Here is a 27,218-nt window from a genome sequence, read left to right on the forward strand (position 1 = left end):
AGATCCACAGAGCAACACAAGTGAACGGGATTCAGCTGTGCGTGCAGTGGTGGTGAAACTCTAAATATCTACTTTGCATCCAACAAAATCCTTCCCAGTATAATACTTACATACTTACATAACCATTAGCGATTCTCACACGAATCCACACCAGAAAATTTTGAAAAGAAATGTTGGGTTCTGCTGAGTCAATAGAAAAGGTAAAAAAAAAAAACCGTAGAGGTTTTAAAAGTCGATCTTAAACGAATGCGCAGATTTAATCCCGTGGTTGGAGTTGTTCACGCTGAGAGCATGTTGCTGAGTGCCACACTGTCTGCACGCGTCTTCACTGCGCGTGTCCCAGTGTGCAGAAACTATCCCAACTACCCGCCAAGGTGAAGCAGGCGTGCAGACATGGAGGGAAGGAGATTTGTCACTCACAGTGATCAACACTTGCCAAGGTGAAAATGTCCACTCCCAGTTCTGTCCCTTTGGGTGTAAATGTGAAAAAGAATGACTTTTAGTCGACCTGCTTCACCATAACTTTTTTTAATTTATTATTATTATTATTATTATTATTATTATTATTATTATTTCTTTTTTTTCTTAATATACGGATTTTGTGTATGTTAAGTGTGTATATATGTATATATATATAGATGTGTATGTGTATGCATATGTAAATACACATGTATATTCTGTGGGGAGAGGGGTGTAGGGTTGGAGTTTGTCTGGGCCTGTCTGCGTCTCTGTCTTTGTCCTGTGTTTTTTGTTGAGAGTTATTGTAGTGAATTGTGTTTTTATGTTTGTTTTGTTGTGAATTTTGTGATTGTTTTGTTGTGAGCGGTCGAGTGAGGGGTTGGTATATTAAAAGCAAAGCTTCCTCATCCCCTTTTCAAATCGCAGTGTTGTAGCTAATTGTGAACTCTATTCTGTATACAGATTTGAAACAAATAAACAAACAAAAATAACTCATCACATAAGATCAACTTTTCTCCACAAAACAGAGACCTAAACCTACCAAATGAGAACCAATACGTGTTCACTGACCAATTTGGCAATAATTTGATTTAATAGCTGTTGAGCAAAGGCAAAAAGTAGCAAATACTCTTTCTTTCTTGCTGAATCTATTTGCCCCTACAAGTATAGTTAAACTGTCTGGCTGTTGGCCACATCTTCAGTGCACTTAAAAGTTATGGGAGGAAGCACTTTATATTTCTAGTGTCAAATTCCAGATATACCGAATTAGTAGATTAATTCATTATTATGATAACATTGTTTCTCAAAAACACGGATAGTTTGTTGGGCCATAGCTCTACACTGCATTTCCAAATGGTCTTTAGATGAAGCTTAGTGGACAATGTGGAGTTCTTGAAGTTCAAGTTTTAAAAATAAAAACTCCACCCAGTGGAAGGCTGGGTAGCAGATGTAATGGGCCCACATAGGTCTGAGTGAATGCATTTAGTGTATAACCAAAGAACAGTGAACAGAATGTTATGGTGTCCTGAGATGAGGACACCCACTCTGGCCATCCTGCATTGATGTTCCGTGCTGAGTTGTTACTTTATTGGTAACTAGTTTGCATTTAAACGTGATATTGATCATTGGAGACACTGAAACTTCTCTACATTTTTCTGACACTTTCCATATCAGCATTTTAAAATAAAAACACATGCAGTTCATTTAGACATTTTTCTACATTAAAGTTATATTCCTCCTTGAATCATTCTGCATTCAAAACAATGAATGATAAATAGCTCTTAAAGTATTGGGAAATAGTTTTGATTGTGTGGCCTAAACACATTTTATTGATTACTTCAAAAAGTAAGCATCTATAACATATTTTAGCTGGCGCTAATTTTAACTTCAAGATATACTGTTGAGAAGTATGATCATAATAACTAATCAAATTCTGTCAAATCTTTCATGTCAAATCTGAAAAGTTGCAAAGGCCTACATCCATTAAAAGTTAAAGGGGATAGAGAATCAAAATCGTCTTTTTCCCGTTTTTGGTGTTAGTTCTGAGTCTCCCCGCTGTGGGGAGTACACACGAAGTGCCAGCAAGTGTCAGAACCTCTGTTTCAAGTACTCCCCTTTTTAAAATTGCCCCCAGAATACCCCCCAATCCGTTTTTGTGAAAAAGTGACGTCACTTTTTCAGCAATCACCCCACCCCGCACCCAAGTCCACACAGCCACCCCGTTTCAGACACGCCCCTTCGGTGAGAAACAGGAACAGGTGTGCCTTCCAAGGCTGTGAAAGCGGACTACGATCGTTATATATTCTTCCCCCGGAAAGCAATGTTCGCGATCAATGGCTTTTATTTATTTTTAACAGCATCCCCATCCGCCGACTTTTCCTTTGCGCTGCGCATTTCACGGAGTACAGTTTCACAAAGCTTGAACGATTCAGAGCGGGCTTCAGTAGAGGGTCAGTGCCGACAGGGACAGACACAGACTGCAGCGAGCTGTGTGCTGCAGCGAGCGTCTGTGTCTCGCTCCGGTGATCAGCTGCAAGTCTCCAGGACAATGGGGTGAGCAGGTCGGATCACAGCTGACCCTTCTCACGCTGCACATGGACTATTTGCACCACTCCCCTCGGGCAGGAGGCTTCGGTCCATCCGGACCAGAACCTCCCGTCACAAAAACAGTTTTTTCCCCTTGCAGTTGGACTTATGAACACTTCATAATCACCTCATAACCTGCCCCAGTCACTTTACCATTATTAAAATTGCACTAATGAAGCTGCACTGTTGTTGCTCTGTATATTGGATACTGTGTATTGTTGTACACACCTTGTACATTTTATATTCATATATTTTTATTCTTTATTTTTTATTATTATATCCTATGTTACATGTTTGCACCTTACGCCGCAGCAAATTCCTAATTAGTGAACACTGTTCACTAACAATGGCAATAAAACGAATTCTGATCCTGATGAGCTTTCTTTCCAGTCAGTGTATTACTCTATAGCTCTGTTTTCAGTGAGAGCAAGGGCAGCCAACCAAGCATCGGCAACCGAATAGCGCCAACACCTACCTGCATTTCATAATGAGGTTGCCAGATAAGCTCTGAAACGACGCCAATAAGGGAAAAAGACGCATTCTAAACCCAGCATAGTAACAGCTGTTTCAGAGAGCCTTTTAGGGAGGTTCTGAGCCATTACAGACCCAACCAATTTTTTTTGGGCTACATATCACATCACAGAACAAGGATTAATGCCCCATTCAACCATTCTCTATCACCTTTAAAGCTATGGTAGGTAATCCTAGAGAGCTAGCAAGAGAGCTAGCAAGATTCGAAAGTGTCCCCTCCTCTAAGCTCCACCCCCCCCCTCCCCATTCCGTCAGTGCTTCATCCAAAGCCGGTAGAACCGCATGCGCACACGGAGCAGGGAGCCGACAGAGGGGGGCGTAGGCAGAAAGCAGAGGCATCTGATTGGTTTTTGTAGGCGCTCCAATCCGAGATCAGCGGGACGCTGATCTCGGATTGGTCAGCTTTTTCTCAGTCCTGCAGCTGCCACAGAGGTCTGATTATTTTCGTCCCTTTTTCTAAATACATCTTGTATAGATTTCTCTCAGGACAGACGGACCATTTCACCCAGTATTACAAAATGTGTTTCTGAACAGGATTACCAACCATGCCTTTAAGTAAGATTGAAAACACCTGAGCAAAGATCAAACTATCTTAAAAATACTGTATCCAAGTATAATTACTTGGCACAGCACACTGCTGGATTATTACTGTAAAAAAAATGCAATTTGCTTACACAGAAATGCATAAGTAATAATACCTCAGCCCTGTAATAAGTTATGCAATACTAATTACTTAATACATATGCTGTTCACTGATCAACATTTGCTGATCATTAATATTTAACTAAACATTATAGATGCATTTTGCCTACATACAATCTGAAATTGTCATATTGTTAATGTTACTGCTTATACTTAGAAAATAAAACCTAACACTGCCTTCATGAAAACAATAATACAAACCTGATATGGTACAGAAACAGTATAATGAATGATAAGATGTCATTTCCCACGAACTCTCAGTGCTGCCAAACAGATATTAATAAATTAAAATTGCAGGTCAACTGTTCCTTTGTGTCCCTAAATCTATTATATCAACATATATAGCTGCATCTGTGGAACAATGTGATCTTAAAAATAGTAATAGCATTGTGTAAAATTGAAGTTTGAAATTTAAAATTGAAATTTTTAGCAATCACGACTGAGTTCATTGGAATTATTTTATGTGTGGTTCAGTTTTGAATAAGATGTGCTGTACATCATATTTTATAACCTAATATGAGGAAGGACATCAAGCTTTAGAGCAGTGGAAACTGAAAGTTTCATTGACAAAAAGAGTAAAGTCTTTTCCAGTATGCTACTTATACAGTAACATAATTGAAGGGAGTTTGACATGAAAATACATTTTTTCATTGTTAAATCATAAAAGTGCTATTTGTTTCAACTACATAAATGTTTTGGAAGCATTATTTTCTGTTGCCTTTTTGTTGGTTACATTAACACTAATTGTTGTATTTTTTGTAAAACCCTTTCTAGATTCTCTCTAGAATATCTATTTAGATTGTTTTAACTCATCATGTTACTTTTAAACCACAATTCTATGACAAAAAACATGACTTTCTTCTTCTTTTCTTCTTTCCTTCTGCCGGACAAAGGCTGACACGTGATTCGCATGCGCATTACCGAACCCGGAACTGAACTCCAGAACTCTGCTGTGTCCCATCAGTCGAGTTTGTTTGTTTGTTTTAAGAAAAACTTATCATAAAAATGCAGCTGCACTTAACTAAGGATGGATTTCCGGACTCTGCGAGCACTGACTTTCAGAATCTAAACAAATTCAACGAGCAGGTAATTACAGCGAGTGTTACGGACATATAAACAACGTATCAACGGTTTGTTTAGCCATGAGGGATGTTTAGAGGGTTAATTTATCTCCATTCAGATTTATAAAAAAATATTACAATTTTGAAGACTCATTTAATTTGCTCAGTAGCCCGAGCCGTCTATAAACAGGGTCCATTAGTATGTCCACGGTCTGCTGCTTCTTCATACCTTCAATCCCACAACATCTCAATTGGACCTAGTTACTCCCCGAAGTTTATCCTACAGCTGAAGTCCTTTGCAATAAATGCAATAAAGAATGGGATATATACGGAGAATTAAACCAGGAAAATGGCCCCGTCAATTCCGCAGTGTTTTTGTTTTATTACACTGTCCATACACAAGTTTAGAATGCCATGTGGAGTGTTGTTAGACCGAACTTTCCCATTTCTCAGGGGTAGGGATGGGGAAGAGTGGGTCATCTTAGCCCTTCAGTAGACTAAATCATTAAGAAGCTTATCATTTTTGCAGTTTGGATAATAATTTCCTTTCTAGTTTTAAGCTAAAGAAACAAAATATAGTGAGATGCCTGTGTGGCTGTCAGCTTGGCTGCCATAATTCATCCCATTAAAAAGGACCCCAGCTAAATGACTCCTCTCATAAATAACCCCTGTTACTGGTGCTTTTCCTGGTCTTTTGGGGCTCTGCCGACTCAGATCGCTGTATTGGCTGCTGTATTTACTTCCATCTCACAGTCAGCATTGCAACCAGCATCCTCACTTCCATCTGCACACATGGTGGCGGAAATAGCAGCAGCACCAAAAGAAAGTTAATGATTTCAAGGTATTTTGATGGAGCTGCTGTAAGCACATTCTTTTTATTTTTATTTTTTAATTCTTAAAACTTTTCTGCACCACCTTCATGTTGTGGTACATGTTTTTTTTTTGTTTTTTTTTAAATCTATGACTCACCAGTTCTGTTGTTAAGTATCTGTATCTCACGTGGACCAAAGTTAATTGGTAAAGAGTTAGGAATGACACTAGCCAATCATGTTAAAACGCTCCCCTCCCCTGCCCTCCCATACACACCCACCCATCCACCTGGGGCTTGTAAAGTAAAGTGTCTGCTGCTTGATCAGGGCACACACCAACAGATTTGAAACTGCATTTTTTTCTTCCTTATTTAACTCTACATAGTTTACCAGCCAAATTGTCCTTCAGCCCACTGAGAAAATCCAGGTGTAGAATTCGCCCCTGCTGGGATCCAGATCATTTTGTAATCACAGTGTCTTCAGACATACAAAAATATTATTAAATATTATGTATATGTATTGAATAAATAAATGTTGGAACAAAAACTTTATGATTTGCAAATATATTGATGTATTTCTTTATTTCTACTAGACACATAAACATCACCAAACAGTAGATAAAGAACAAATCTAGTTAGTGTTCTTTATACCAACAACTTATTACTCCTGCAAGAGATCTGTTCTGTCACAGCAACAGCATGATAAAAAAGTAAAAAGGACACAACCAGAGAGCCCTTGAATTGAAATGTCAATTGGCTTTAGTTTGGACATAACATATGAAATCCTGTATTGACCCTATAATATATCCAGTTACCCCAGAAACGCACAACACTCTCCTTGTAGTTCTCTTTAGTAAATTCTTCTTCTTTTAAATATTCTTTGAGACTTGTGTTTTTTTTACTCAAACAGTACAAGTCAGATGGATTAGATTTGGAAATCTAATGAAAGCACACAAAAGTTGCTCTGTCCAATCCTGTTCTCAGCTGCTCCCGTTTACCTTCAACAGTGCAAATTCAACTGGATAGTATTTGTGTTTGATAGTTTAGTTTAACAAGACTCCATATAACAATGAAACATTGTCTTTTGACAGTTTAGCTTTTAGCTTTTAGCTAAAGTTCACCAGTAACAGGTTAAATACTAACACCATCCTTTTTGTTTTTTAAACACAGAATAAACAAACTAAACTAAATAAAACCTCTTGTACATTTAGGATGTCTTAGAGTTCAGGTGTGTTGCATATTTGCCATTTACATTTCTTGAATGGTTTGCCTAACAAAAGATTTGACAATAGTACAAATTATGAACACAAACTTTCCTGTGATATTAAGGAACAGGAATCTGCGGCAACAATAGCCTATTGCCATTAATATTAGTCACTGTGAAATGTGTTGTATTAACTATAAATTGTGCAGTGGAAGAGCTTTTTTTTTTGTAGACGACATTCAGTTGAAATTACTCTGGTTGTGGACATTTTTACTATTAAAGCAGTGCAACCTTTTGGCTGGTTAACAGCTATTTTTTTTTGGGAGTAATTACAGCTCAGCTCAATGTGAAAATGTCAAGTCTTGTGTCTGCAAATTTCCACAACTAGTAATCAAACAGTTTTTTAACAGTTTATATTCTGGTTAGGCCACGCCGGCACGCACCACTCAATATGGTAATGCAGATTTTAGTTTTAATTAGTTTGCCCAAGTGTCTCATTTTGTAGAACCTTTATAGCTAGAATGAACTGTCAAATTTCAAGTCGGTTAGACTTGCAGTGTATGGGGTGTGAGATATTTTCTTTTTGACTGTTAATCATAGTGCCACCATGAGACTGATTCAGATTTGGATTTTTTTTCTCAGTTTTATTTATTTATCTTGTCCCGTTTTAATGTTCAAACTTTTTTTTGTTTGTTTTTAGTAAAGCTGGTAAATTTCCAGTCTGCACATAGTTTCAACAGTCAGCACTCACAGAGATTCTGAATAGGCCATGCTTACTTGCACTGATCCATATGATACTTAATATTCTGGTACAACCTTTCTTCAATATGTACAAAATTTGGTGAAATTCTGTCTCGCAGAATCTGTGTGACGTATTTGGGACACTTTCAGTACCCTCTGTGGGTTGTGCTCAAAAAGATTAAGTTTCCAGATACGTGCCCAACATAGCTACCCAAATGTATGATAATTGCATTACAAGTCAGCAAACTATGGCTAATTGGCTGCCCCACACATGACAAAATGTTTCCACCTATAGCAGCAACGTTTATGGACCAATCCCACTTATTTGTAGTAGAGTTGTAGGGTTGTGGAGGTCAATTCCACAATGGTGTGTACCAAAATTGGCGTTCATGGCATAAAAGAACTATGAATTAGTAGGGGTGGGACGATATGCTTTGGTCACGATTCGATTGTATCCCGATTCTTGATAATTGCAATTCTACAAGTATTGTGATTCGATATAATCAGTAATTGCAATTTTCTTCCTCCTTAAAAAAAAAACAAGTTGAATCATACACTTCTAGAATGAATGTCGTTCCCATAAGCGATACACATCAGTATGTGTCAGTCATTCCAGCAGCTGACATTTATTTCAACTCAGACAAAAAGAGGTACTTAACAACATTTTTTAAAGTTTACAGTTACAAAATGAATTCAAATGTCCACACAGCACAAATGTGGGCTAGTTTTAACATAACTTAATGTAATGAATTGATGAAGTTTTTCTGTACACGGATATGACGTAATATAATCGATTCTGGAGAGAAAAATCGATTTTTAAAATCATCCCATTAAAAATCGCGATATGTACATGAATCGATTTTTTTCGCCCACCCCTATGAATTAGGGTTCACTTTACAATTTTACACTTTTATTAAAACTAGCAAGAAATCAATTTGACAGTCTTCAGTGGTCCAAGAGGCTTTTTCATAGAGAAAAATGATCCAGACCTCCATATTAAATTTTAGTTTGATTGTCAAAGTCATTCAGACTTACATTGTGCAGTTCATTGCCTTTCAAAGATGGCACTGTAGTCGTAAGCCTTAATAACTGTCACAACATATTGGCCAGCAAGGTCATATTTATTATGAAAATGATACATGGACTTACCATTAATTTGGCCATGTTTGATGGTTCTGGGTCATTTCAGTTCACAGCAGTTTTAGATGGGGCATAGGAACAGGAATAATTACCATTGATAAACTAGTATAAACATAGGCTTACGGTACAAAAATAGGGTTCTGCCCATTTGGGGTTAGAATCATAATTTTTTATATATGCTACGTAAATGAACACGAGCACCACCACATTTTCCTCAAGTCTATTTTAAAGCAATACAATGTAACTTCTCAAAAAGCCCACTATGGAGCTCCCCCTACAGGCTTGGAGGTAATGTACGGTTACACTGTCGTAAATACAACACCTTTTCGCTTTCACGTTTCATGTTTGTTGACGAACCGGCGAGGAGTCAGAAGGTGCAAGCTATGTCGACCGAGAAGGTAAGAGTAATCAAATGTACCTGGGAGCGTGAGAGGGGTCTATTTGTTTTTGCGGTAGGTGTGCCAGAAAGCAAGTCGAAGTACTTCCGCTCAGCTCCCGGGCCGGTCCAGCAAAGTTACATAGCGCAGTTATTCCAACTCAGACCCCCGAAGGGCATAGGAGACAGGCCAATCGTAATATTAAAACTCATTCTAGCCACACAAATTTTTTCAAGCTGTTATTTTAAGGTAGAAATGTTACATAGTATTGCTTTAAACGCACTTTTTATCCATCCAATTTCCCCTCTTGTAACGCAACAGGAAATCACTGTTCTATTAGGTAGTTAAATATAAATACTGTATATATATTTAAATGTGCACTGGTTTATTAACTCTAAAATGTCTAAATGGAAATAATAAGAGTATGAAATTAGGTAGCCCTGGAAAGTGGAAGTTACTGAATCCAGTCAAAGAGTAACTGGAACACTGGCATCAGTCAGGTTAGCGAAGGTGCAGGTTAGCGAACCGGATCATACAGGACCCCTCACGCCCTCTTCTCATCGTTTGAGTGGCTTCCATCGGGTCGCCGGCTTCACTGCCCTGCCTGCAGTACACAGATAAGAAAGGCTACGTTTGTGCCCAGGGCTGTCCAGCTCCTTAATTTATAACCCCCCTCCTTACACTCATACATATACACACACACACACCCCATCCCACACAACTTTCATTTGCACATACGGACTTACCTACCTCAATGCCCATTTGCACCTTGTTATTGCACATTCCTTTACTACTTATTTTATCTTCTTATTCTTATTTTATTTTGACGTTGAATGTCTTAAACTGTATTCTATGTCTGCTCTACGTGCCTCCTTTAATTACCCCCCGGGGATAAATAAAGTTTTTGGAATTTAAATTGTCTGTCTGAGCACAAACCATTTTAAGGGTGAGCAGAGGGTATTCGCTTGCAAGTAGTCTTTGAGTATGACAGCAGACTTTTGAAGGATAACACATTACCTGAGTGTTAAAAGAAAGAATCCTGGAGAAATATTCTCAAATTGAAAGTCAGTCTAGTTGCAGCTACAGATATAACCCAAATCAATCAAGATATTCTAATTGACAACATTTCTGATTTGAAATTATTCTGAAGACTTTCTCTCAAAAAAAACTTTTTCAGTATTTTTTCAGATAAAGAAAGTCTCATTTCTTTTGTTTGTTTGTGTGTGTGTGTGTGTGTGTGTGTGTGTGTGTGCAGCAATTTTTTCGTCTGATAGAAATCCTGTTCCAGTTCCTCCTGGAGCCAAAAGAGGTAAGTGTGCACATACATACAGCATCATTCTGAAATTAGCTGGGCTTTGGGTTCAGTGATGTGATTTGTGTGTGTGTTTGTCTATGTATGATTATATATACGTGTGTATGTATATACATACATGTATACACGTGTGTGTGTGTGTGTGTGTGTGTGTGTGTGTGTGTGTGTGTGTGTAGTCAGAGAGATTCATGCAGCAGCTCAATGAGTTTGCAGGGGAACATGGGATGAGTGCTGGGCCTCTGAGAAACCTAATGAAAAGCGTCCTCCTGGTGCCACAAGGTGGGTGAGAGAAACAGCTGTTCATCAAACACTTTTTTTTTAGACTTATACACACACAAATTCCTGTTACTCAGTGGTTTCGTATGGTGGTAAGAATTTTGATGATAATGTTTCCTCTTTCCCTTTGTCTGCTTAAAATACCTGTTCAGTTATTGTTGCTAATTGTGTACTTGTTTATTAGGAATAGCCTATTTAGATGTAGCATCTAATTTTAGAGGTGGTCCCCCAAAACACAAACCTAAAAATAAATTACAAGACAACATTTCATGACATAACAAAAGAAAACACAGTCAGAATCAGAAACAGTAGGTTTACACATACAAGGAGTTTGTTGTGGTGTGCTGGTGCTTTGTTTTCCGGGTAATTAAATAAAAACGATAGATAAGAACAGTGGAAACAGTAAGTACAGGTATTGTGTAGACAGTCCGTGGAGGAGATGGTACATCCATCCATCCATTATCTTCCGCTTCTCCGGGGATCGGGTCACGGGGGCAGCAGCTTGAGCAGAGAGACCCAGACGTCCCTGTCCCCGGCCACTTCCTCCAGCTCTTCTGGGGGGACCCCGAGGCGTTCCCAGGCCAGCCGAGAAACATAGTCTCTCCAACGTGTCCTGGGTCTTCCCCGGGGCCTCCCAGTGGGACGGGCCCGGAACACCTCACCAGGGAGGCGTCCAGGAGGCATCCTAACCAGATGCCCGAGCCACCTCATCTGACTCCTCTCGATGGTACACATTAATGTAATGTGTAGAGGGTGGTGTGGGTGGGGGTCTCTGGTCTTGTTTATGAGGCCAGCTGCAGAGAGGAATAAACGTTCTTGTGGCGTGAGGTTTTGGTCTTGATGGGCCGCAGCCTCCTGCCAGAGGGGAGTGGGTCAAACAGTTTGTGTCCGGGATGGGAGGGGTCAGATGCAATCTTGCCTGCACCCCTCAGGGTCCTGGAGTATAGATCCTGGAGACTTGGGAGGCTGCAGCCAATCACCTTCCCAGCAGAGTGAATGACACGCTGCAGTCTGGCTCTGTCCCTGGCCGTGGTGCAAAACATTCTGTGAACACTGGAGACAGCTGATCAGCACAGGGCTTCAAGGTGGATGGGGAGACTTGTGGGGGTCCTGCTTCCTGAACAACTCGTTAACATCCCTCTCCAGGATGGAGAAAGGTCCCACTGTGTGGAGGTGTCCCAGTGAGTGGAGGAGAGCCTGACGCCCCTGCTGAGGTGGGTTGGGGGGGGTTCAGAACTCATTCAGCTGGTTGGCCAGTCGCAGTGGGGGGCTGTAGGTCTATAGTTCGTTATCTGTCTGAGCCCCCTCCAGACAGAAGCAGAGTCGTTAGCCGATAACTACTTTTGTAGCTTCTCAGAGTACGGTGGTTTAGCATCTCTTATCGCTTTGCTAAACTTGTACTTAGACTCTTTGAACGTGTCCCTGTCCCCACTCCTGAACGCTCTTTCCTCTTCCAACCGGAACTTTCTGAGTTTGGCTGTGAACCAGGGTTTGTCATTATCCGCATTCCCACTGTAGGAACCTTTTGCAGTTCCTATAACCTTTTCAGGAACGGGGCCCATTTTCTCCCGCATTCAGACATACAGGAACTCAGGGCCATCGCCCTCAGTTCCTGGAACCATTTTAGCTCCTTCTCTGAGGCTGGGTCTGTTCTGGGTTCTATAGGAACACATCTGACGGAGGTGTTTGGTGGTTGGTAGCTCCGCCCCTTGTCATGTTGTCAGGCTGAAATGTTTCCTCATACGACACGAACACAACCTTGGCGTGTTTAATAAGTTAAACTGACACGTGGTCTCCTTTGTCTGCGGTGCTCTGCTCTCCTTCCTTCATGAAATGAAGAAGTATGGCCTGCGCTCCATCCTTCGTCTCCTGACTCTCTGTGAGCTCTTCCAGCCTCCATGTTAGACGCCCTATGTGATCATCCATGATTAATATCACCATCATGCAGACCATGAACACGGTGGCCTCCCCGCTCTCCATGTTAGCTTCTTGGTGGTGTTTTTTTCTTCTCTCCTTACTTTTCGTGGGTTTTGTTTTGTTTTATTTCGTTGTTGAATGTGGCGCTAAAGTAACACGTCGCTGTCGCAGACGGTTGCGCCGCATCAGTCCCGACCTGGTCCAAGTCATGTGGGAATGCAAACTGAAACAGTTCCGCTGGGGAAGGACAGTTATTAGAACGGAATTCGAGGAGGACCGTTCTTAGAACTGTTCTGTACGAATGCGGCTAGTGTTGTAACTCACCCTGGTGCATGATGGGATACAGCTGTCCTCACAGAAGCTGATGCATGGCATCACAGCGTCTGTGTACTCGTTCAGACTGTTGGTGGCAGACCTGAAAATGTCCCAGTCACTGCAGTCCAGACCTGTCTGCAGGTCCTCCACGGCCTCGCTGCTCCACTTCTTAGATGTCCTCAGTACAGGTTTCAGAGCTTTAGTTTCTGCCTGTAGGAGGGGATCAGGTGGAGCATGACGTGGTCAGTGTCCCAGTGCTGCGCGTGGGGCGCCATGATAGGTGCCACTGACTGTGGTGTAGCAGTCCAAAGTATTCCCTCCTCCGGTCGAACATTTAACACATTGACTCCCAAGTCACGTAAAACTACGTTTTTACTGCCCATGCGTTGGCTCCCACATGGTAAAAATACGTTTTTATGTTTTTTTTATGGAAAAATCTAAGTCTAAGGAGGCGGTCTTATGAACAGGTTAGCTTTGCAACATGCGACACGATGCAAATCCTCTGACCCGGATATGTAAGTATCTAAAGTGCGACAGGCTGAAAGAGCGCACGTTTCACAAAAGCCCCGATATCTCAGTTTGTTGTTGATTTTGGTGGATACCCGCCTTGGTTTAGCTAAGGATAGCTCGCTAATGGCGGCACCTAGAGACACGCAGTTTTGACCCACAAAGAGTTTAAAGTCTCAGCTTTCAAACGAGCCATAACATGTTTCAGTGGCCCTATCACATAATATACTGTGACTGTACAAAAAACGTCAAAAAATGGTTTAGAACGCTGGGATTCTACGACATAATTCTGTAAAAACCGCCGGTATTCAATGTGTTAATAAACTGTTTGTATTTAGGGAGTTCGTGGTTGAGTTTCCCTTTGTTAAAGTCACCGAGGACAATAACTACACTAAGTAGGACAAATACATAAAGTCAGTCACCCACACCCACTTAAACTGAAACTAAGTACAAGAAAGCAAATACTAGATCAAATGCATCAATATGAAAAATAAAAGAAAATGGTAATAAAGATGATTATAAAAAAGGATTTTTTTCATCTTTGTGACATAAAAACATACTAATGCACCTAGATTTAAAAATATATACAGATTATTTGAAGATGAAAAAACAAAAGCAATCTCAAACGGCAAAAGGGATAAAAACTTTTGAAGAAGAGGTCAAATTATTCCAGGCAGTTGGTGCGTTAAGGTGGAATGACATCAGTGAAGGAAAGTTCAGTAAAGTTCAGCTGTGGAAATCCAATAAAGTGTGCAGCTGAACCTTTTTTATGTGTTACAGTGTTTCCCTTGTTTTTTTTCCTCAGGAGCCCTCAAGAAAAACCTGACAGTTGAGCAGATCAGAGAAGACCTTGTGACATTAGGTATACATCCGAATCACCAAGTCTATCATTATTGTAAAGAATGTATTCATGAAATCAAAACCTCTTTACTGTTGATTCCTTAGGACTAAATGAAGACAAAGCAGCTCACTTTTCACAGCAGGTAACTTTCCATAAATTTCTTTTATTTCTTTTATGACTCTCATGAACAATAAACATGATTAAATATCTCCATTTTTCAGGAAGTCATCTTGAGAATGTAGGGACATTTCAACAATCACCCATGATCAAAACTTGCTACGAACATTTAGACGTATTCCCTTACTGACGACTTTGACAATGCAAATGTGAATTTTGTGAATAAAATATTTTTTTATCTCTGTGCTTTAAAACTCTTACTACTCTCTCAGATAAGAAATGCTTTAGCGTGCACATGATTCTGTCTAAAACTTTTTTCCTGTATTTTGCAGTGGGGGGAGCATTTTGCAGAGCTCTCTAGACTTAATCTCGGACAGACTCTTATGGTTAACCAGTTGGTTGATATGGAGTGGAAGTTTGGAGGTAAGACGAAGCACAACAGAGAGCAAATCAAATCTAGTACCCAATAAATTGTGGGTTGAAAAAATGAATTATTTTTCTGCCTGTTCTCTGAATTTAAAGTGCAAATTGACAAACATAATCTGCAGCCAAACAGTTCCATTGGCATAGTTTATGCTGTTGGATGCTTTCTGTTGGATTTTTTTTCCCATTGAAATGTTTTAGGTGTGTTCAGCTAAGGGGTCTGCTAGCCCGATTCTTTCATTGGAAGCCGAAGAACAAGCTGGAGAAATCTTTTTTTTTTTGTGATCAACTTTTTTTTTATTGAGAAATGTACAGATATATGTATGTTCTCATCAAATACATTGTTTTATTCCTTAACAAGAAATCACCAACATATTTTAGAGGAACAACAATATAACAACCCTCCATACCCCTGGCGACTCAGTATGAACCTCCCACCCAGGATCTCTCCCACAAAATAAAACAAACAAGAGAAAAAAAAAGAAAAAAAAATAGATAAATAAATAAGAAATCAAGGTCAGTGGTGCTGCACCCTTTCTTTAATTAGCTTGTATGCTGCTTCCCAGCCCTGCAAAGTCTTGTGGCTGGCTCCGTGCACACGGGCAACAGACCACTCCATCAGGGCAATTTCAAGAAATGAATTGGCCCAATGCTGCCAGGCCAAGGAATGTGGTGGTTGCCATCTAAGGGCCAGCATTTTCTTGGCTGCTGTGAGGCCCGCCCATAGAATACGACTATGTTGTAGGGACAAATTTAAAGAAGAGTCATCATTGAGCAAAAGTAAGGCTGGGGAAACAGGGATCTTGATCTTAAGAATTTCACTTAAAGTTGGAGATATTTCCCTCCAAAATCCGACCACACCGGGGCACTCCCAATAAACTTGCAAGAATGATCCCTGGGCATTAAGTGAGCAAAGATCACAATTCGGAGATGTGATAATCTTCATGGAATAACGCCTTCTGGGGGTGAGATACATCCTATGAATATATTTGTAGTGTATTAACTGGTGGTTGGGGTTTTTGGAAACGCCACTAAGGTTTTTCCACACTGTGTCCCAGCAAATCTCTTTGTCATTTACCTCATTTAAATCTCTATTCCAAATGCCCTCTACTGGTAAGGATTTATAGGGTACGGAAATGAATTTGTAGAGTTTAGAAACCATCCCCCGTGTAGGACCTACTGAAGCGAGCAATTTATGTAGAGGATGTGTGGGAAGAGCTGCTCCCCACGGAACACCATATGTCCTCATAGCTAATCTTAACTGCATATAGAAGAAAAAGGATGAACCAGGAAGATCAAATTCGGCTTGTAGATTGTTAAAAGCTCGTAAACCATGGACACCATATAGATCCTTTAGTATATTCACTCCTTTATTATTCCAATGCGGAAATGAAAAGGGCATATTACCAGTAAGAAGTGAGAAATTATTGAAAATCGGTGTGTGATTATGCCATTTACAATCTGTGCCAACATGCTTCATTACAGTACGGTAAGACACAAGTAAAAATGAAATAACAGGGCCTAGCCGTAATTTGGCTCTCTTTAATGGTATGTTAGCATACACCAGGTCTTGCAACCTGTGGGGTAGAGTAATATTCTCTTCAATTGGTCTCCAAGAGACAGAGGAACAGGGGTTAAACCATGTAAATAGTGGGCGTAACACATAGGACCAAAAATAGATTTTAAAATCTGGCAGAGCTAGCCCCCCTTGGGTTTGTCTCGCTGGAGAGTTGTAAGTTTTAGGCGAGGCCTCTTTCCTTTCCATATAAACTTAGAAACTAATGACTGAAGTTTATCCCAGTATCCCAGAGGGGGAGCAAGGGGGATCATGGAAGAGGAAAAATTAACACGAGGAAGTATATCCATTTTGACTATTGCTATTCGGGCTTGAAGTGAATTTGGAAGATTCGACCAGCGCTCAAAGTCCTTCTCAATCTGGCAATGGACGATGTGGAGGGAAAAATTTCAATTCCAAGATATCTGAAACTTTTAACAACTGGTAAATGGGAGGGCAGATGAGTTTGAAGTGCAGCTGAGTTTAGGTGCATCAGTGCGGACTTATTCCAGTTAATTTTGTATCCAGAGAGTGAGCTGAATGTATCAAAGGAGGAAAGCAAATGTGGAATTGAGGAACCAGCACTGCCGACATAAAGAAGGATGTCATCAGCATATAAGGAAATACGATGCTCTGTGTTACTGAAAGTGATGGGATGTACTGTTGGATGCTGTCTTATTTTCTGTGCCAATGGCTCGAAGGAAAGGGCAAAAAGTAGGGGTGAAAGGGGGCATCCCTGACGAGTGCCCCTTGATACTGGGAACTGGGCGGAGCAGATGTGGCCTGTGCAGACCATTGCTGAGGGATTTGCATATAAAACCTTAATCATATTAATAAAATGCCAACCTAGCCCAAGTCTATCTAATGTTGTCCAGAGGTATGCCCATGCTAAGCGGACGAATGCTTTTTCAGCGTCCAACGATAGGACCGAACAAGGGGAATCAATACTACTGGATGCATGAATGATGTGTAACAAGCGACGGACATTATCAGATGCTAGGCGAGTTCTAATAAAACCAGTTTGGTCGTTATGTATGAGTTTTGTAAGATACACCTCCAATCTGGAAGCAAGCACTTTAGCATATAATTTAATATCCCCATTCAGGAGAGAGAGAGGTCTGTAATTACCACATTTGGTTAAATCTTTATTCGGTTTGGGCAGGACTGTAATTATAGCTGTGTTAGTACTAGGATTAAATGCACCCTTATCAAGGGCTGTGTTAATCATATCCAATATTGGTCTGCCCAATATATCCCAGAAAGTGAGGTAAAGCTCAGGTGGAATTCCATCCCAACCTGGGGATTTGCCCTTTTTCATATTAACAAGAGCATTCTTCAACTCCTCTAGGGAGATGGGGGCCTTCAGCAATTCTGATTCATTGTCGGACAGAGAAGGTAAATTGAGATCCTGAAAAAAGTTTGCACATGCCTGCGAATCGAGTGAGATTTCAGAATTATAAAGAAATGAGTAGAAGGATTTAAATTCAGAATTGATATCAAGTGGATTGCTCAAAGTGCGAAGGGGTGTTTCAATGGCTGTAATATTTGAATATTTTTCATGGTCTTTCAATCTTAAAGCTAAAAGATGACTTGGTCTGGCACCATTGAAGTAATATGTTCTTCTGGTCCTGTGCATTAAGAACTCTGCTCTACGTCTTAACAGAGAGTTCAACTCAGTTCTTGTCACAGCTATTCTGCCTTGAACCGCATCAGAATACGTGGCCTGTTGTTGCACCTCTAGCTCTGCGAGAGTATTCTCCAGTTCGGTTATCTTCCGTGGGATGAGAATGAAATTGAGGAGTCCCTAATACAGCCCTTTATAGCGTCCCATAAAAATCTAGGATCTTTAACTGAGCCTGCATTAACATCTATAAAAATGTTTAACTTTTCCTTGAGAAAAGCACAAAAATCACAATTTTTGAGCAGTGAGACATTGAACCGCCAACATGGAGCTCTAGGTGGTGTACCTAGGAGTGTGAAGCGCGCTGCGACAATGCTATGATCTGATAAAGAGCAAGGCTTGAGAACAACATCATGTATTTCCGAAAAAGAAGTAGCTGAAGTTAATATATAATCTATTCTAGAGAAACTTTGATGTCTAGCTGAATAAAAAGTGTATTGTTTAGATGTTGGATTGATAGTGCGGTAAAGGTCTGTTAGACTAAGTACTGACAGAAAGTTCTGGAAGTCTTTTGATGCTTGCAACTGTGTGGCCGTGGAGCGCTGAGTAGATTTGTCCAACATCACATCTACATAGGAGTTCATGTCTGCACCAATAATAAGCGAGAAGCCTTGTAGGTGTAGTAAAACTTCTGTTAATCTGGGGAAGAACTCTGGTTCATATTGGGATGGAGCATAAACTGATATAAAAGCAAACTTGCGCCCAGATACAATAGTCTTAATATAAGAAATCCTACCATCCTCGCTACCAAATTGTCCAAGTACAGTTATTGAGAGGTTACGTTTCAATACTATTAATTAGTTTTAGTTTTAGTTTCCAGCGATGCTGAGGTGGCTACATAATAGTGTTTGTTTGAAAATCTACGGACATCTATAGTTCTTAAATGGGATTCCCGAATAAAAGCAATGTCCACATGTTGTCTGCGTAACAGGTCTAAGCAGGCTGTGCGCTTAATTTGACCATTCAGCCCATTTACGTTCCAGCTGATTACGTGTATATTACTCATAATAACTGATGGTAACTAGTATTGTGAAACACACAAGATGCAAAGTAGAGAGACAACCTATACAGCAGCTGCCTGACCAAAATGTAAAATTAAAGTGCGAGAGAGATCCTTACCACCCCAAAATCCCTGTCGCCATGAACCCACCACTCTCAAAAGAACAAGAGAGGGCAAGAAAACAAACACCCACAAAAATGTAAAAACATAGAAAAAACAAAAACAAAATTTGACTCCTCCTGGGGAGCCTGACTCCATCCCCATGTTGGACCTGTGATCCTCGAGAGGCGTGTCTCTTCCCAGCGCACGCACAGGTCCCCCCCAATAACAATTACAGTACCATAGTAATGTTATAACAATTGTAAATAAGCTACACAGAGTATACAAACATGTGGTAGGTTATCGGTACACATTAGAACTGGATGCAAATAAAACACATCAAAATTGTAACTTATAGTAGAATTGGCAGCATATCAGGAACAACACCAGCCTTCCTTCTTAAAAATAGAGCTTGATCTTAGACAAAAGTCAAACTGAAATCTACAGACAACAGTAACAATTGTCTGTAGCAATGTGCAGGATTATAAAACTAGTATTTCTTATTCCTGGCTGAGCAAATGAGCAGAAATAAATAAGACGGATATATCAAACCAGCTGGACTGATTCAGAGAATTAAAAGCTTAAGTCCAATAAATCTCAATATGTTTACATTTAGAACATAGGCCATACAGGGTCATTGTAAAGCTTATAAAGTCAACCTTTCTCATCAGAAAGAGCATAAAACGAAACAATAAAGAAAAAGAAAAATAAGTAATAATAATAATAATAATAATAATAATAATAATAATAATAGTAACCAAAAAGCACCCTGTAGAAAATCAGTGATGATGCCATTTCAGGCTATGCCAGACAGTCCACACCAAACATCGGGTCAAAGTTGCCTATTGGCCTATGTGCAAAACTTTTAGTTGAATTAATCAGCTGGCTGGATTACCTGTGTAGTTGGAGACTATTCACCAAGAGAATTGATAAAGTCTTTTACCTCCCGTGGAGTGTTGAAAACATGGCTCTCTCCTCCTCGCGTCACCTTGAGTTTTGCAGGGTAGAGGAAAAAGGTGCGAAACTCCATCTTTTGCAGATTGTTCATTGCCTCGGAGAAAGCCATCCTGCGCTTGAACGTATGCGGGCTGTAGTCCGGGGTGAAGCGGATGGTCTTTCCCTCCAGCTCCACGGCCGGACCGCGCGCCGCTTTCAGGATCTTGTCTCTGTCTGTGAAGCGCAGTAGTTTAAAGATGATGGTGCGAGGAACAGGTCTGCCATTTGCGTCTTCCCTCGGGGCGCCAACGCGGTGTGCACGCATGATTTCAACAGATCCCAGGTTAGGAAACCAGCGTGATATGGCATCCGACAGGAAAGCAAGAACATTCAGTGTCTCTGCGTTTTCAGGGACTCCGTGCACCCGTAGGTTATCTCTGCGCGACCTGTCCTCCATGTCGGCAATTTTGTCCTCCAATCGGGCGTGTTTTTCTGCCAGTTTTTCCACCGACGTGAGCCGACAGTCCACCTCCACCACGCGGTTCTCGTCCTTCTCCATATGGTCAATACACTTAGAAATATCAGCCTGCATGGCAACCATCTCGCCACGAAATGCCGCGACCTGCGCATCCACCAGAGCCTGTGTGCTGCTAGTCAGCTGAGATACAATGTCTTCCACAAGCATGGGGATAGCCTCTTTGATAGCTTCTGCAACTGCTACCTTAACTAGCTCGGCAAGCTCCACGTTGTCGGCTGGGCAGGCTGACGTTTTTTCCGAATCTGCGGCCATCTCTATGTTGTCGACTGAACGAGTTGTTGCCGGCTGAATGCTAGTCGTTGCTTCCGAACTTGCCGAAGTGTTCATGCTGACGGGTGCATTACCGCTGCTAGCTGTATGGCTGTCGATTTTCTTTGGATTTGCTACCATGCGGTCTCACCGCTAACAGTTGAACGAGGTGTTGCTGGCTGTTTGCTTGTCGATTTTTTTTTTTCTGTTTTGTTGGCATCTCAATATGCACAAAACTTCTACAAAACAAAAGAAAACTATCCGAAAGCGTAAAAGTAGCGTTGAATATGAAATTAAAGTTTAAATATTAGGGGGTTCTGCGGAGCTACGGAGCGAAGCGTCTACATCCCTCGCGACGATCACGTGACTCTTCCCTGGAGAAATCTTAAGTTAAACAAAGTATTTATTAGTGGCCACATGTAAAGTATGGCAGCGCTGGACTCGGAGTGACAGAACTCCCGCAGGAAATCCGTCAGACCGAGCCCCGATATCCGGAAACATTTCATATTTATGTTCACCTTTATCTCACAGAGGTTGGACTTACCCCCGACGAAGTATAGTTGGACAGTTGTTAGTGGCATGAGTCCTTAATCCGATCCGATGCGTTGTGCCTATGATTCGATTCATTCACCGCCATATATCCAAGGATAATTACCCTTGCTCAAATAAGAAGCAAGTCAGTCTTATTGTAATTTTGCCAATAATCCGATCCTTTCAGTGCCATGTAACCCCACTGAATGTAAGGCTGAGCAATTTTATCGATACTGCGATATATATCTATATTTTGTTTCCCGATAAAGTATCGATTTTTCAGCCGTGAGTATCGATTTATTTTTTAAAATTTTTTAAAGCAAACTTTATTGAAAAGTCAGACGTTACAATTAGTGAAAACACAGAACATTAAAGTAATACAATACAATGCCAAGGGGTCACATTATACAAAACAGGGATAAATGAGTTCATAAAAATGTTGTATAAAGTGCACAGCTCTCACATTTGTGACATGTTCGTTTGTTTCTGTTTCTCTGGCTGTGTTGTCCTTCCGGTTCAAAGGTTGGACCACCGGTCCAATCAGCGACCCTTTTTCCCCCCCAGAAAACGATGTAAGTGTATCGAATGATATTGAATCGAATCGTATCGTTGACTGAATATCGTGTATCGTATCGTGAGATTAGTGCATCGCTACAGCCCTAACTGAGTGCGTGAACAATCTCACCTTGAACACAAACAAAAAAAAGGATGATTGTGGCTTTTAGAAGGACCAAGAATAAACCACACACTATCTCCATTCTGGGAGAAGAGGTGGAGGTGGTGGATGACTACAGATACCTGGACAACAGACTGGACTTGAAATGCAACACCAAGGCTGTCTACAAGAAGAGACACAATAGAGTGTGTCTATTAAGAAAGCTTTAGTCCTTCAATGCATGCACCAAGTTGTTGCATATGTTCTATAAGTCTGTGATGGAGAGTGCAGTCTGCTTTGTTGAGACAGCAGCATCAGAGCCAGTGACTCAAAAAGAACGGAACAAACTGTTATATATATATATAAGTTGTGGTGAGTAAATAACCTAATGTTTGCTAAGACAGAAATAAAATGCTGGGAATACTCAACAAAACAGAAACGTTCAGTCTGAAAAAGTACAACCTCCCTACTAGAAGCATTTTGGGACTGAAATATCTCCCCCAGAGCTCTGTTTGCCCCCATGCTTCATGGAAAACCCATCCACGCACTGGGAGAACATTCAAAGTACTATATAGTTACTAGTATTAAACAATTAACATTTAATGAAAAAGAACATGATAGTATTCTTTTTCCAAAAGTGTCTTTTTCAGTTAAACGAAATTCTTAAAGCTTTTTTAAAATGTTATTCTATTGAACAGTTTGTACACAGCTAAGATCAACATGTTTTTTTCTGACTTCCATAGTGACTGCTGGCACCAGTGAAATTCAAAAAGTGGGCAATATCTTTCTGCAGGTAAGACACTTTTGAATAGTCACAGTCACACAAGCACTCTCATGCAGTTTGAATTTTTACAGTTTTGTTGGCCAATCTTTATCCTTTCACAGTTAAAGCTGGTGGTCAGAAAGGGACATTCCACTGAAAACGTCCACATGGGTGAGTATCTGCAGTATATACTTTGTGTCCACAGAGGTACATATGATACAGCATCTACTCCAGATGAATGGGCTGAGCAGCACCAGTTCATGCACACTATGTGGGTCATGGCCCAACACGCAGACTGTCTGACATCACCTTCTTCTTCGCTCATTCAGTGCTCCCTATAAAAATTAACACTTTATATTAACTTATTATCAATGGAATAAGATTTCATTCACTTGATGAGCACTTAGATTCATCTTCATTTTGGCTGAAAAATGTGGAGCAATGTGAAAGTGTTTAATTCACATTAAATCCCGCATCAAATGACTCACAGATTGGAACACAACGCTGGGTGAAAATTCTAATTTACACTGAGGAGGCAGCAGTAGGGTTAGAATGGTGACAAGTTGTTTTTCTTCACAGAAATACATTTTTACGTTCTGGAACATCTTACATAAGACAGCTGGCTGCTCTCTCACTATGCTGCAATTTGGGTTTGACATCTGCAGTTCTAAACTAACTTAAGCTGCCATCCCCTCATCTTGTTGTAGTTATAGGCTACATCCAAGGGTGTCCCCCCCCTAGTGACCTGCTGTAACCCTCAGAGCACTGACGGTTGACATGCTTTTACCGGCATGGAAAGGATTTCATCAACTTGTTTTGGATGTGCCCGTGTTTAAACAAAAAGCAAAGCATTTAAATGTGCTTCTTTTGGTGTAAAAAAACAAACAAACAAACTTCATTTAAACAAACACAATGAAAAAAAATGTTTTGTTATTTATTTAGGCAACATTGTTGGTCATGCATAAAGATTTTTTGTTCATTGTGAATCTCAGTTTGTGTCATCCTTCAGCTGTTGTCTTAGCTCTTCTCTCTTCTCTTCCAGAGCTAACCCTGCCTCAGTTTTATAACTTCCTGCATGAGATGGAGAGAGCCAAGTCCAGCATGGAATGTTTTAACAGTATCTTTGTGTGACTATGTGCACAAATGGCAGGCTTTAGCTGCACCACAACATGCCAAATGTATTATTTGATTTTTTTTTGTGTGTGTGTATTTTGTGCATCCTCCACAGTCACTGAAGATAAACACAAAAATATTTACTATCAAACATTTGTACTCAATCTATCAATAAACACAAATAAAAAAACGTAGTGTTGTATTTCATCTTAAATAATCCTCCGTCTGTCAGTTTTGCTTTTGAACAATGGAAGAATACAGCTTCATTCATAGTTTAATTGTCAGTTAATAGGTTGTGGCTAAAGTGACCCTTGTGGAAAAGTTTGGCACACTGACCTCAAACAAAACCTGTTATGATAAAGAAAATATTTACTCAACCCCAGACCTGTTTGATCATGTTCTGCCCTAATATTTCTCGATATTACCCTGACTCTTTATTTGAGCCAGGGTAATTATCCTTGATAATGAATCGTGAATGAATCGAATCATGGGCACAAAGCGTGTCATACCCCGGTACGATAGGTGGCGCTGTACCCATTCCAACTGTTGCTAATAGAGCCACTTCCTGTTGACCTCTTCACCACCAACAACAACAACAAACTCAGGCATTGGAGACGAAGAGCCAGATGAAGCTACGTCCCTCTACATTTGGTCTGTGATGAGCTGCTTGTTGCACAAACTCGATGCCCAACGGAGCATTCTCCATCGCGTTGTTTGTTTCTTTCTGACGGCGACAACAACAGGAATATCGTCTCTTCCGACTTCCGGTTCCCGACCCCGGGAAAACATCTGGAGCATGCGCAGAACGCAAAGTCTAATTCACCACGTGCTTCAGCGTCTACAAGCAGGTTTAGAGTGACTTTCAACCCAGTTATCTCGAGGTCGTAACCCGATCCGGTCCAATTTCTTGTCAGATTAAGATGTCTACATGCACTTGATAACTCAGTCTGATTGTAATTTAGCCAATTGTCCGATCCTTTCAGTGCCATGTGACCCCACTGACTGTGTGGTACGGCAGTGCCTGCCACTGTCATGGACCACAAACACCTGCAGAGAGTGGTAAAGACAGCTGAGAGGATCCTCAGGACTCCACTCCCCTCTCTGCAGAGCATCTATAACAGCAGAGTCCACAGGAGAGCTGCCTCCATCACCAAAGATCCCACCCACCCCCAACATGGACTGTTCACACTTCTCCCCTCAGGCCGGAGGTACAGAAGTGTGAAATGCAGGACCATCAGACTCCACAACAGCTAACAAATTGCACTACCAGCATTTTTTACTCATTTGACTGGCATTCTTGCAGACGGCAAAGTAAGCTTTTCATTCTACAGGGAAACGTGTTTCTACTGTGCATATGACAATAAAAAACTTTGAATCTTTGAATCTTTGAACTGTGGGCGTTGGCTTTGCTAAGGCCTCTGCCTCCGAGTCCAGCCAGAAAAAAAACAAAAAACAGCAAGGTCAGACAATCAAATGTCAAACAGTTTATCTTAAAGCAGTAAAGGTGAGCCTTTATTGTTTTAGAGCTGATCTAAATATTTCTCCTCTGCTTCTTGCTCAGTGATTCTACCATTCAGGTGCAGATGGTTTTTAATCCTAGCTGATCACTTTTCTTCTTCTGTAACAACACACACAAGTTTTACCAGAGCCATAAGCAGAAAATGTAGAATTGAACTTATTGATGGCTTTCATGACATCTGATTAACTTCCCTAATCTATTCAGAGATTATAGCATTTATGTTACATCATAAGTGGAACTAAACATGGAGAAGCAGCATTTAGCTGTTATGCTGCAAACAAGTGGAACAAACTGCTAGTGGAGATTAAACTTTCACCAAATGGAGACATTTTTAAATCCAGGTTAAAAACATTTCTTTTCTCATGTGTCTATGCATGAAATCTGCACGCTATCTTTTAACTTATCTAGACTGTTGCTTGTTTTTAAATTAATTTAAATAATTTTATTTGTTTCTCTTTATATTCTTTTATGTATTTTAATGCTTCTTCCAATCCCTGCTGCAATGCTTTTATTTTATGTAAAGCACTTTGAATTGTTTGTACATGAAATGTGCTATATAAATAAATTTGATTTGATTTGATAAGTAAATGTCATTGTTGTCTAGCACTTGCTAAGTCTCCTCCCATCAAAACAGACTGTCAACGGACAGCTGTGAAAAAAGGGCTGACAAGTGCTTAAACCACCAGGTATTTTGACCAAAGCACGTCTTGTACGTCTTAATACAACTTCAGAAAATCAAATTATTAAAAAAGGTTATAAAAGAATGAAATGTCACTTTTAAGGATGTGCATTGGTCTGCCTAAGTGAGACAGTTACAGTCTTTCCAGGGCTCTAATGATGTGGGTTGTTCGTGAAACTAGTCTGTAGACACGAAGGGCAGATAGATTACATTGTTTAGGTACTGCAACAAAATGCAGGGATGTTTTCCAGGGATGTTTTCCACATCCCTGGAGCTTCCTCCTGATTCAGGCTAAGGCTGGAGAGGTCCTGTAGACTCCCACATAGCTGTTCTGCAGAGGCCTTGGAGACCCTTGGGGAGGCACCACCTGGACCTGTAATCTTGTTCTGGCTGTAGTGGGAGGCAGAGGAGTTCTCAGTGTGTCCTGATTTAGTGTTACTCTGAACTGCAGTGGCTCTGTCTAGGCTTCCACCCCTCTGATATTCTTTCACTAGAAAGCCTGTGATCTTGAACTTCCTGAGACAACTTTTTCAAAGTTTGTGTAGTGAGTTGCTAATGAACAACGCGTGTATATTTGATATAGCAAACTCAGTCATAGACTATAACAGATCACATAACACCAGATAACAGATCCTGCACTGGGAGACCCTATAAAATTCATGTGTTGGATTTTTTGACTCACATACCGGCACACAAGTTTACACAGATCTCTAGAGGCTTGACCAGCCAGGAAAAACACAAGTAATCACTCATTTTCCATTTGCAACCAGACCAACAGACTCTTAAATTATGTCCTGTCTGCTAAAATATACAAATAACCTTGAAATGCAAAGGAGGACCTGGGGTCAAAGACTCCAAATGCTCTTTTTCCTTTCTTCCTTGACACAACCTCTACCTCCCACTGGGAGTGAGAGCATTTCATATGATGCAGACTCCTGCTTATCTCCCTCCTAAATTCCATATAAGGACCATTCCCTTCAGGTTTCATTTTCATTATTGAAACTATGTTAAATGTGCACACTATCATTGTATGGGTCATTTAAGGTTTTCATTGAGATCCAGAGCTTCATTTTGATACCACAGA

At 40.5% G+C, this 27,218-nt stretch overlaps 2 protein-coding genes across 3 annotated transcripts in view; one reads left to right on the forward strand and one right to left on the reverse strand.

The window, feature by feature from the left end:
• Window positions 1–340, reverse strand: part of LOC142390033 (DNA (cytosine-5)-methyltransferase 3B-like) — a 111,103-nt gene extending 110,763 nt beyond the window's left edge. Inside the window, exon 1 of one of the 2 annotated variants that reach the window (XM_075475354.1) lies at window positions 119–340. In XM_075475354.1, coding sequence (XP_075331469.1) covers window positions 119–126 — 8 coding nt within the window. In that variant the 5' untranslated portion in view covers window positions 127–340. Of the gene's footprint in view, window positions 1–110 lie in introns of both variants that reach the window. The other variant, XM_075475355.1, reaches the window with a different exon arrangement.
• A 4,362-nt stretch (window positions 341–4,702) lies between these two features.
• Window positions 4,703–24,130, forward strand: commd7 (COMM domain containing 7). Its single transcript, XM_075475356.1, has 9 exons — window positions 4,703–4,863; window positions 10,364–10,417; window positions 10,597–10,699; window positions 14,241–14,297; window positions 14,381–14,418; window positions 14,726–14,816; window positions 22,804–22,853; window positions 22,946–22,994; window positions 23,866–24,130. The coding sequence occupies exons 1-9, from the start codon at window positions 4,783–4,785 to the stop codon at window positions 23,952–23,954; spliced, it is 612 nt and encodes a 203-aa protein (XP_075331471.1). The 5' UTR covers window positions 4,703–4,782; the 3' UTR covers window positions 23,955–24,130.
• The last annotated feature ends 3,088 nt before the right edge of the window (window positions 24,131–27,218 follow it).

Source organism: Odontesthes bonariensis, chromosome 10, assembly GCF_027942865.1.
Source record: "Odontesthes bonariensis isolate fOdoBon6 chromosome 10, fOdoBon6.hap1, whole genome shotgun sequence".
NCBI lineage: Eukaryota > Metazoa > Chordata > Actinopteri > Atheriniformes > Atherinopsidae > Odontesthes > Odontesthes bonariensis.

Excerpts from the sequence above, each read along its gene's own strand:
- commd7 (XM_075475356.1), top strand. The coding sequence starts at position 4,783 with ATGCAGCTGCACTTAACTAAGGATGGATTTCCGGACTCTGCGAGCACT. Across the intron at positions 4,864-10,363 it reads TAAACAAATTCAACGAGCAG|CAATTTTTTCGTCTGATAGA; the intron begins GTAATTACAGCG and ends GTGTGTGTGCAG. Across the intron at positions 10,700-14,240 it reads CGTCCTCCTGGTGCCACAAG|GAGCCCTCAAGAAAAACCTG; the intron begins GTGGGTGAGAGA and ends TTTTTTCCTCAG.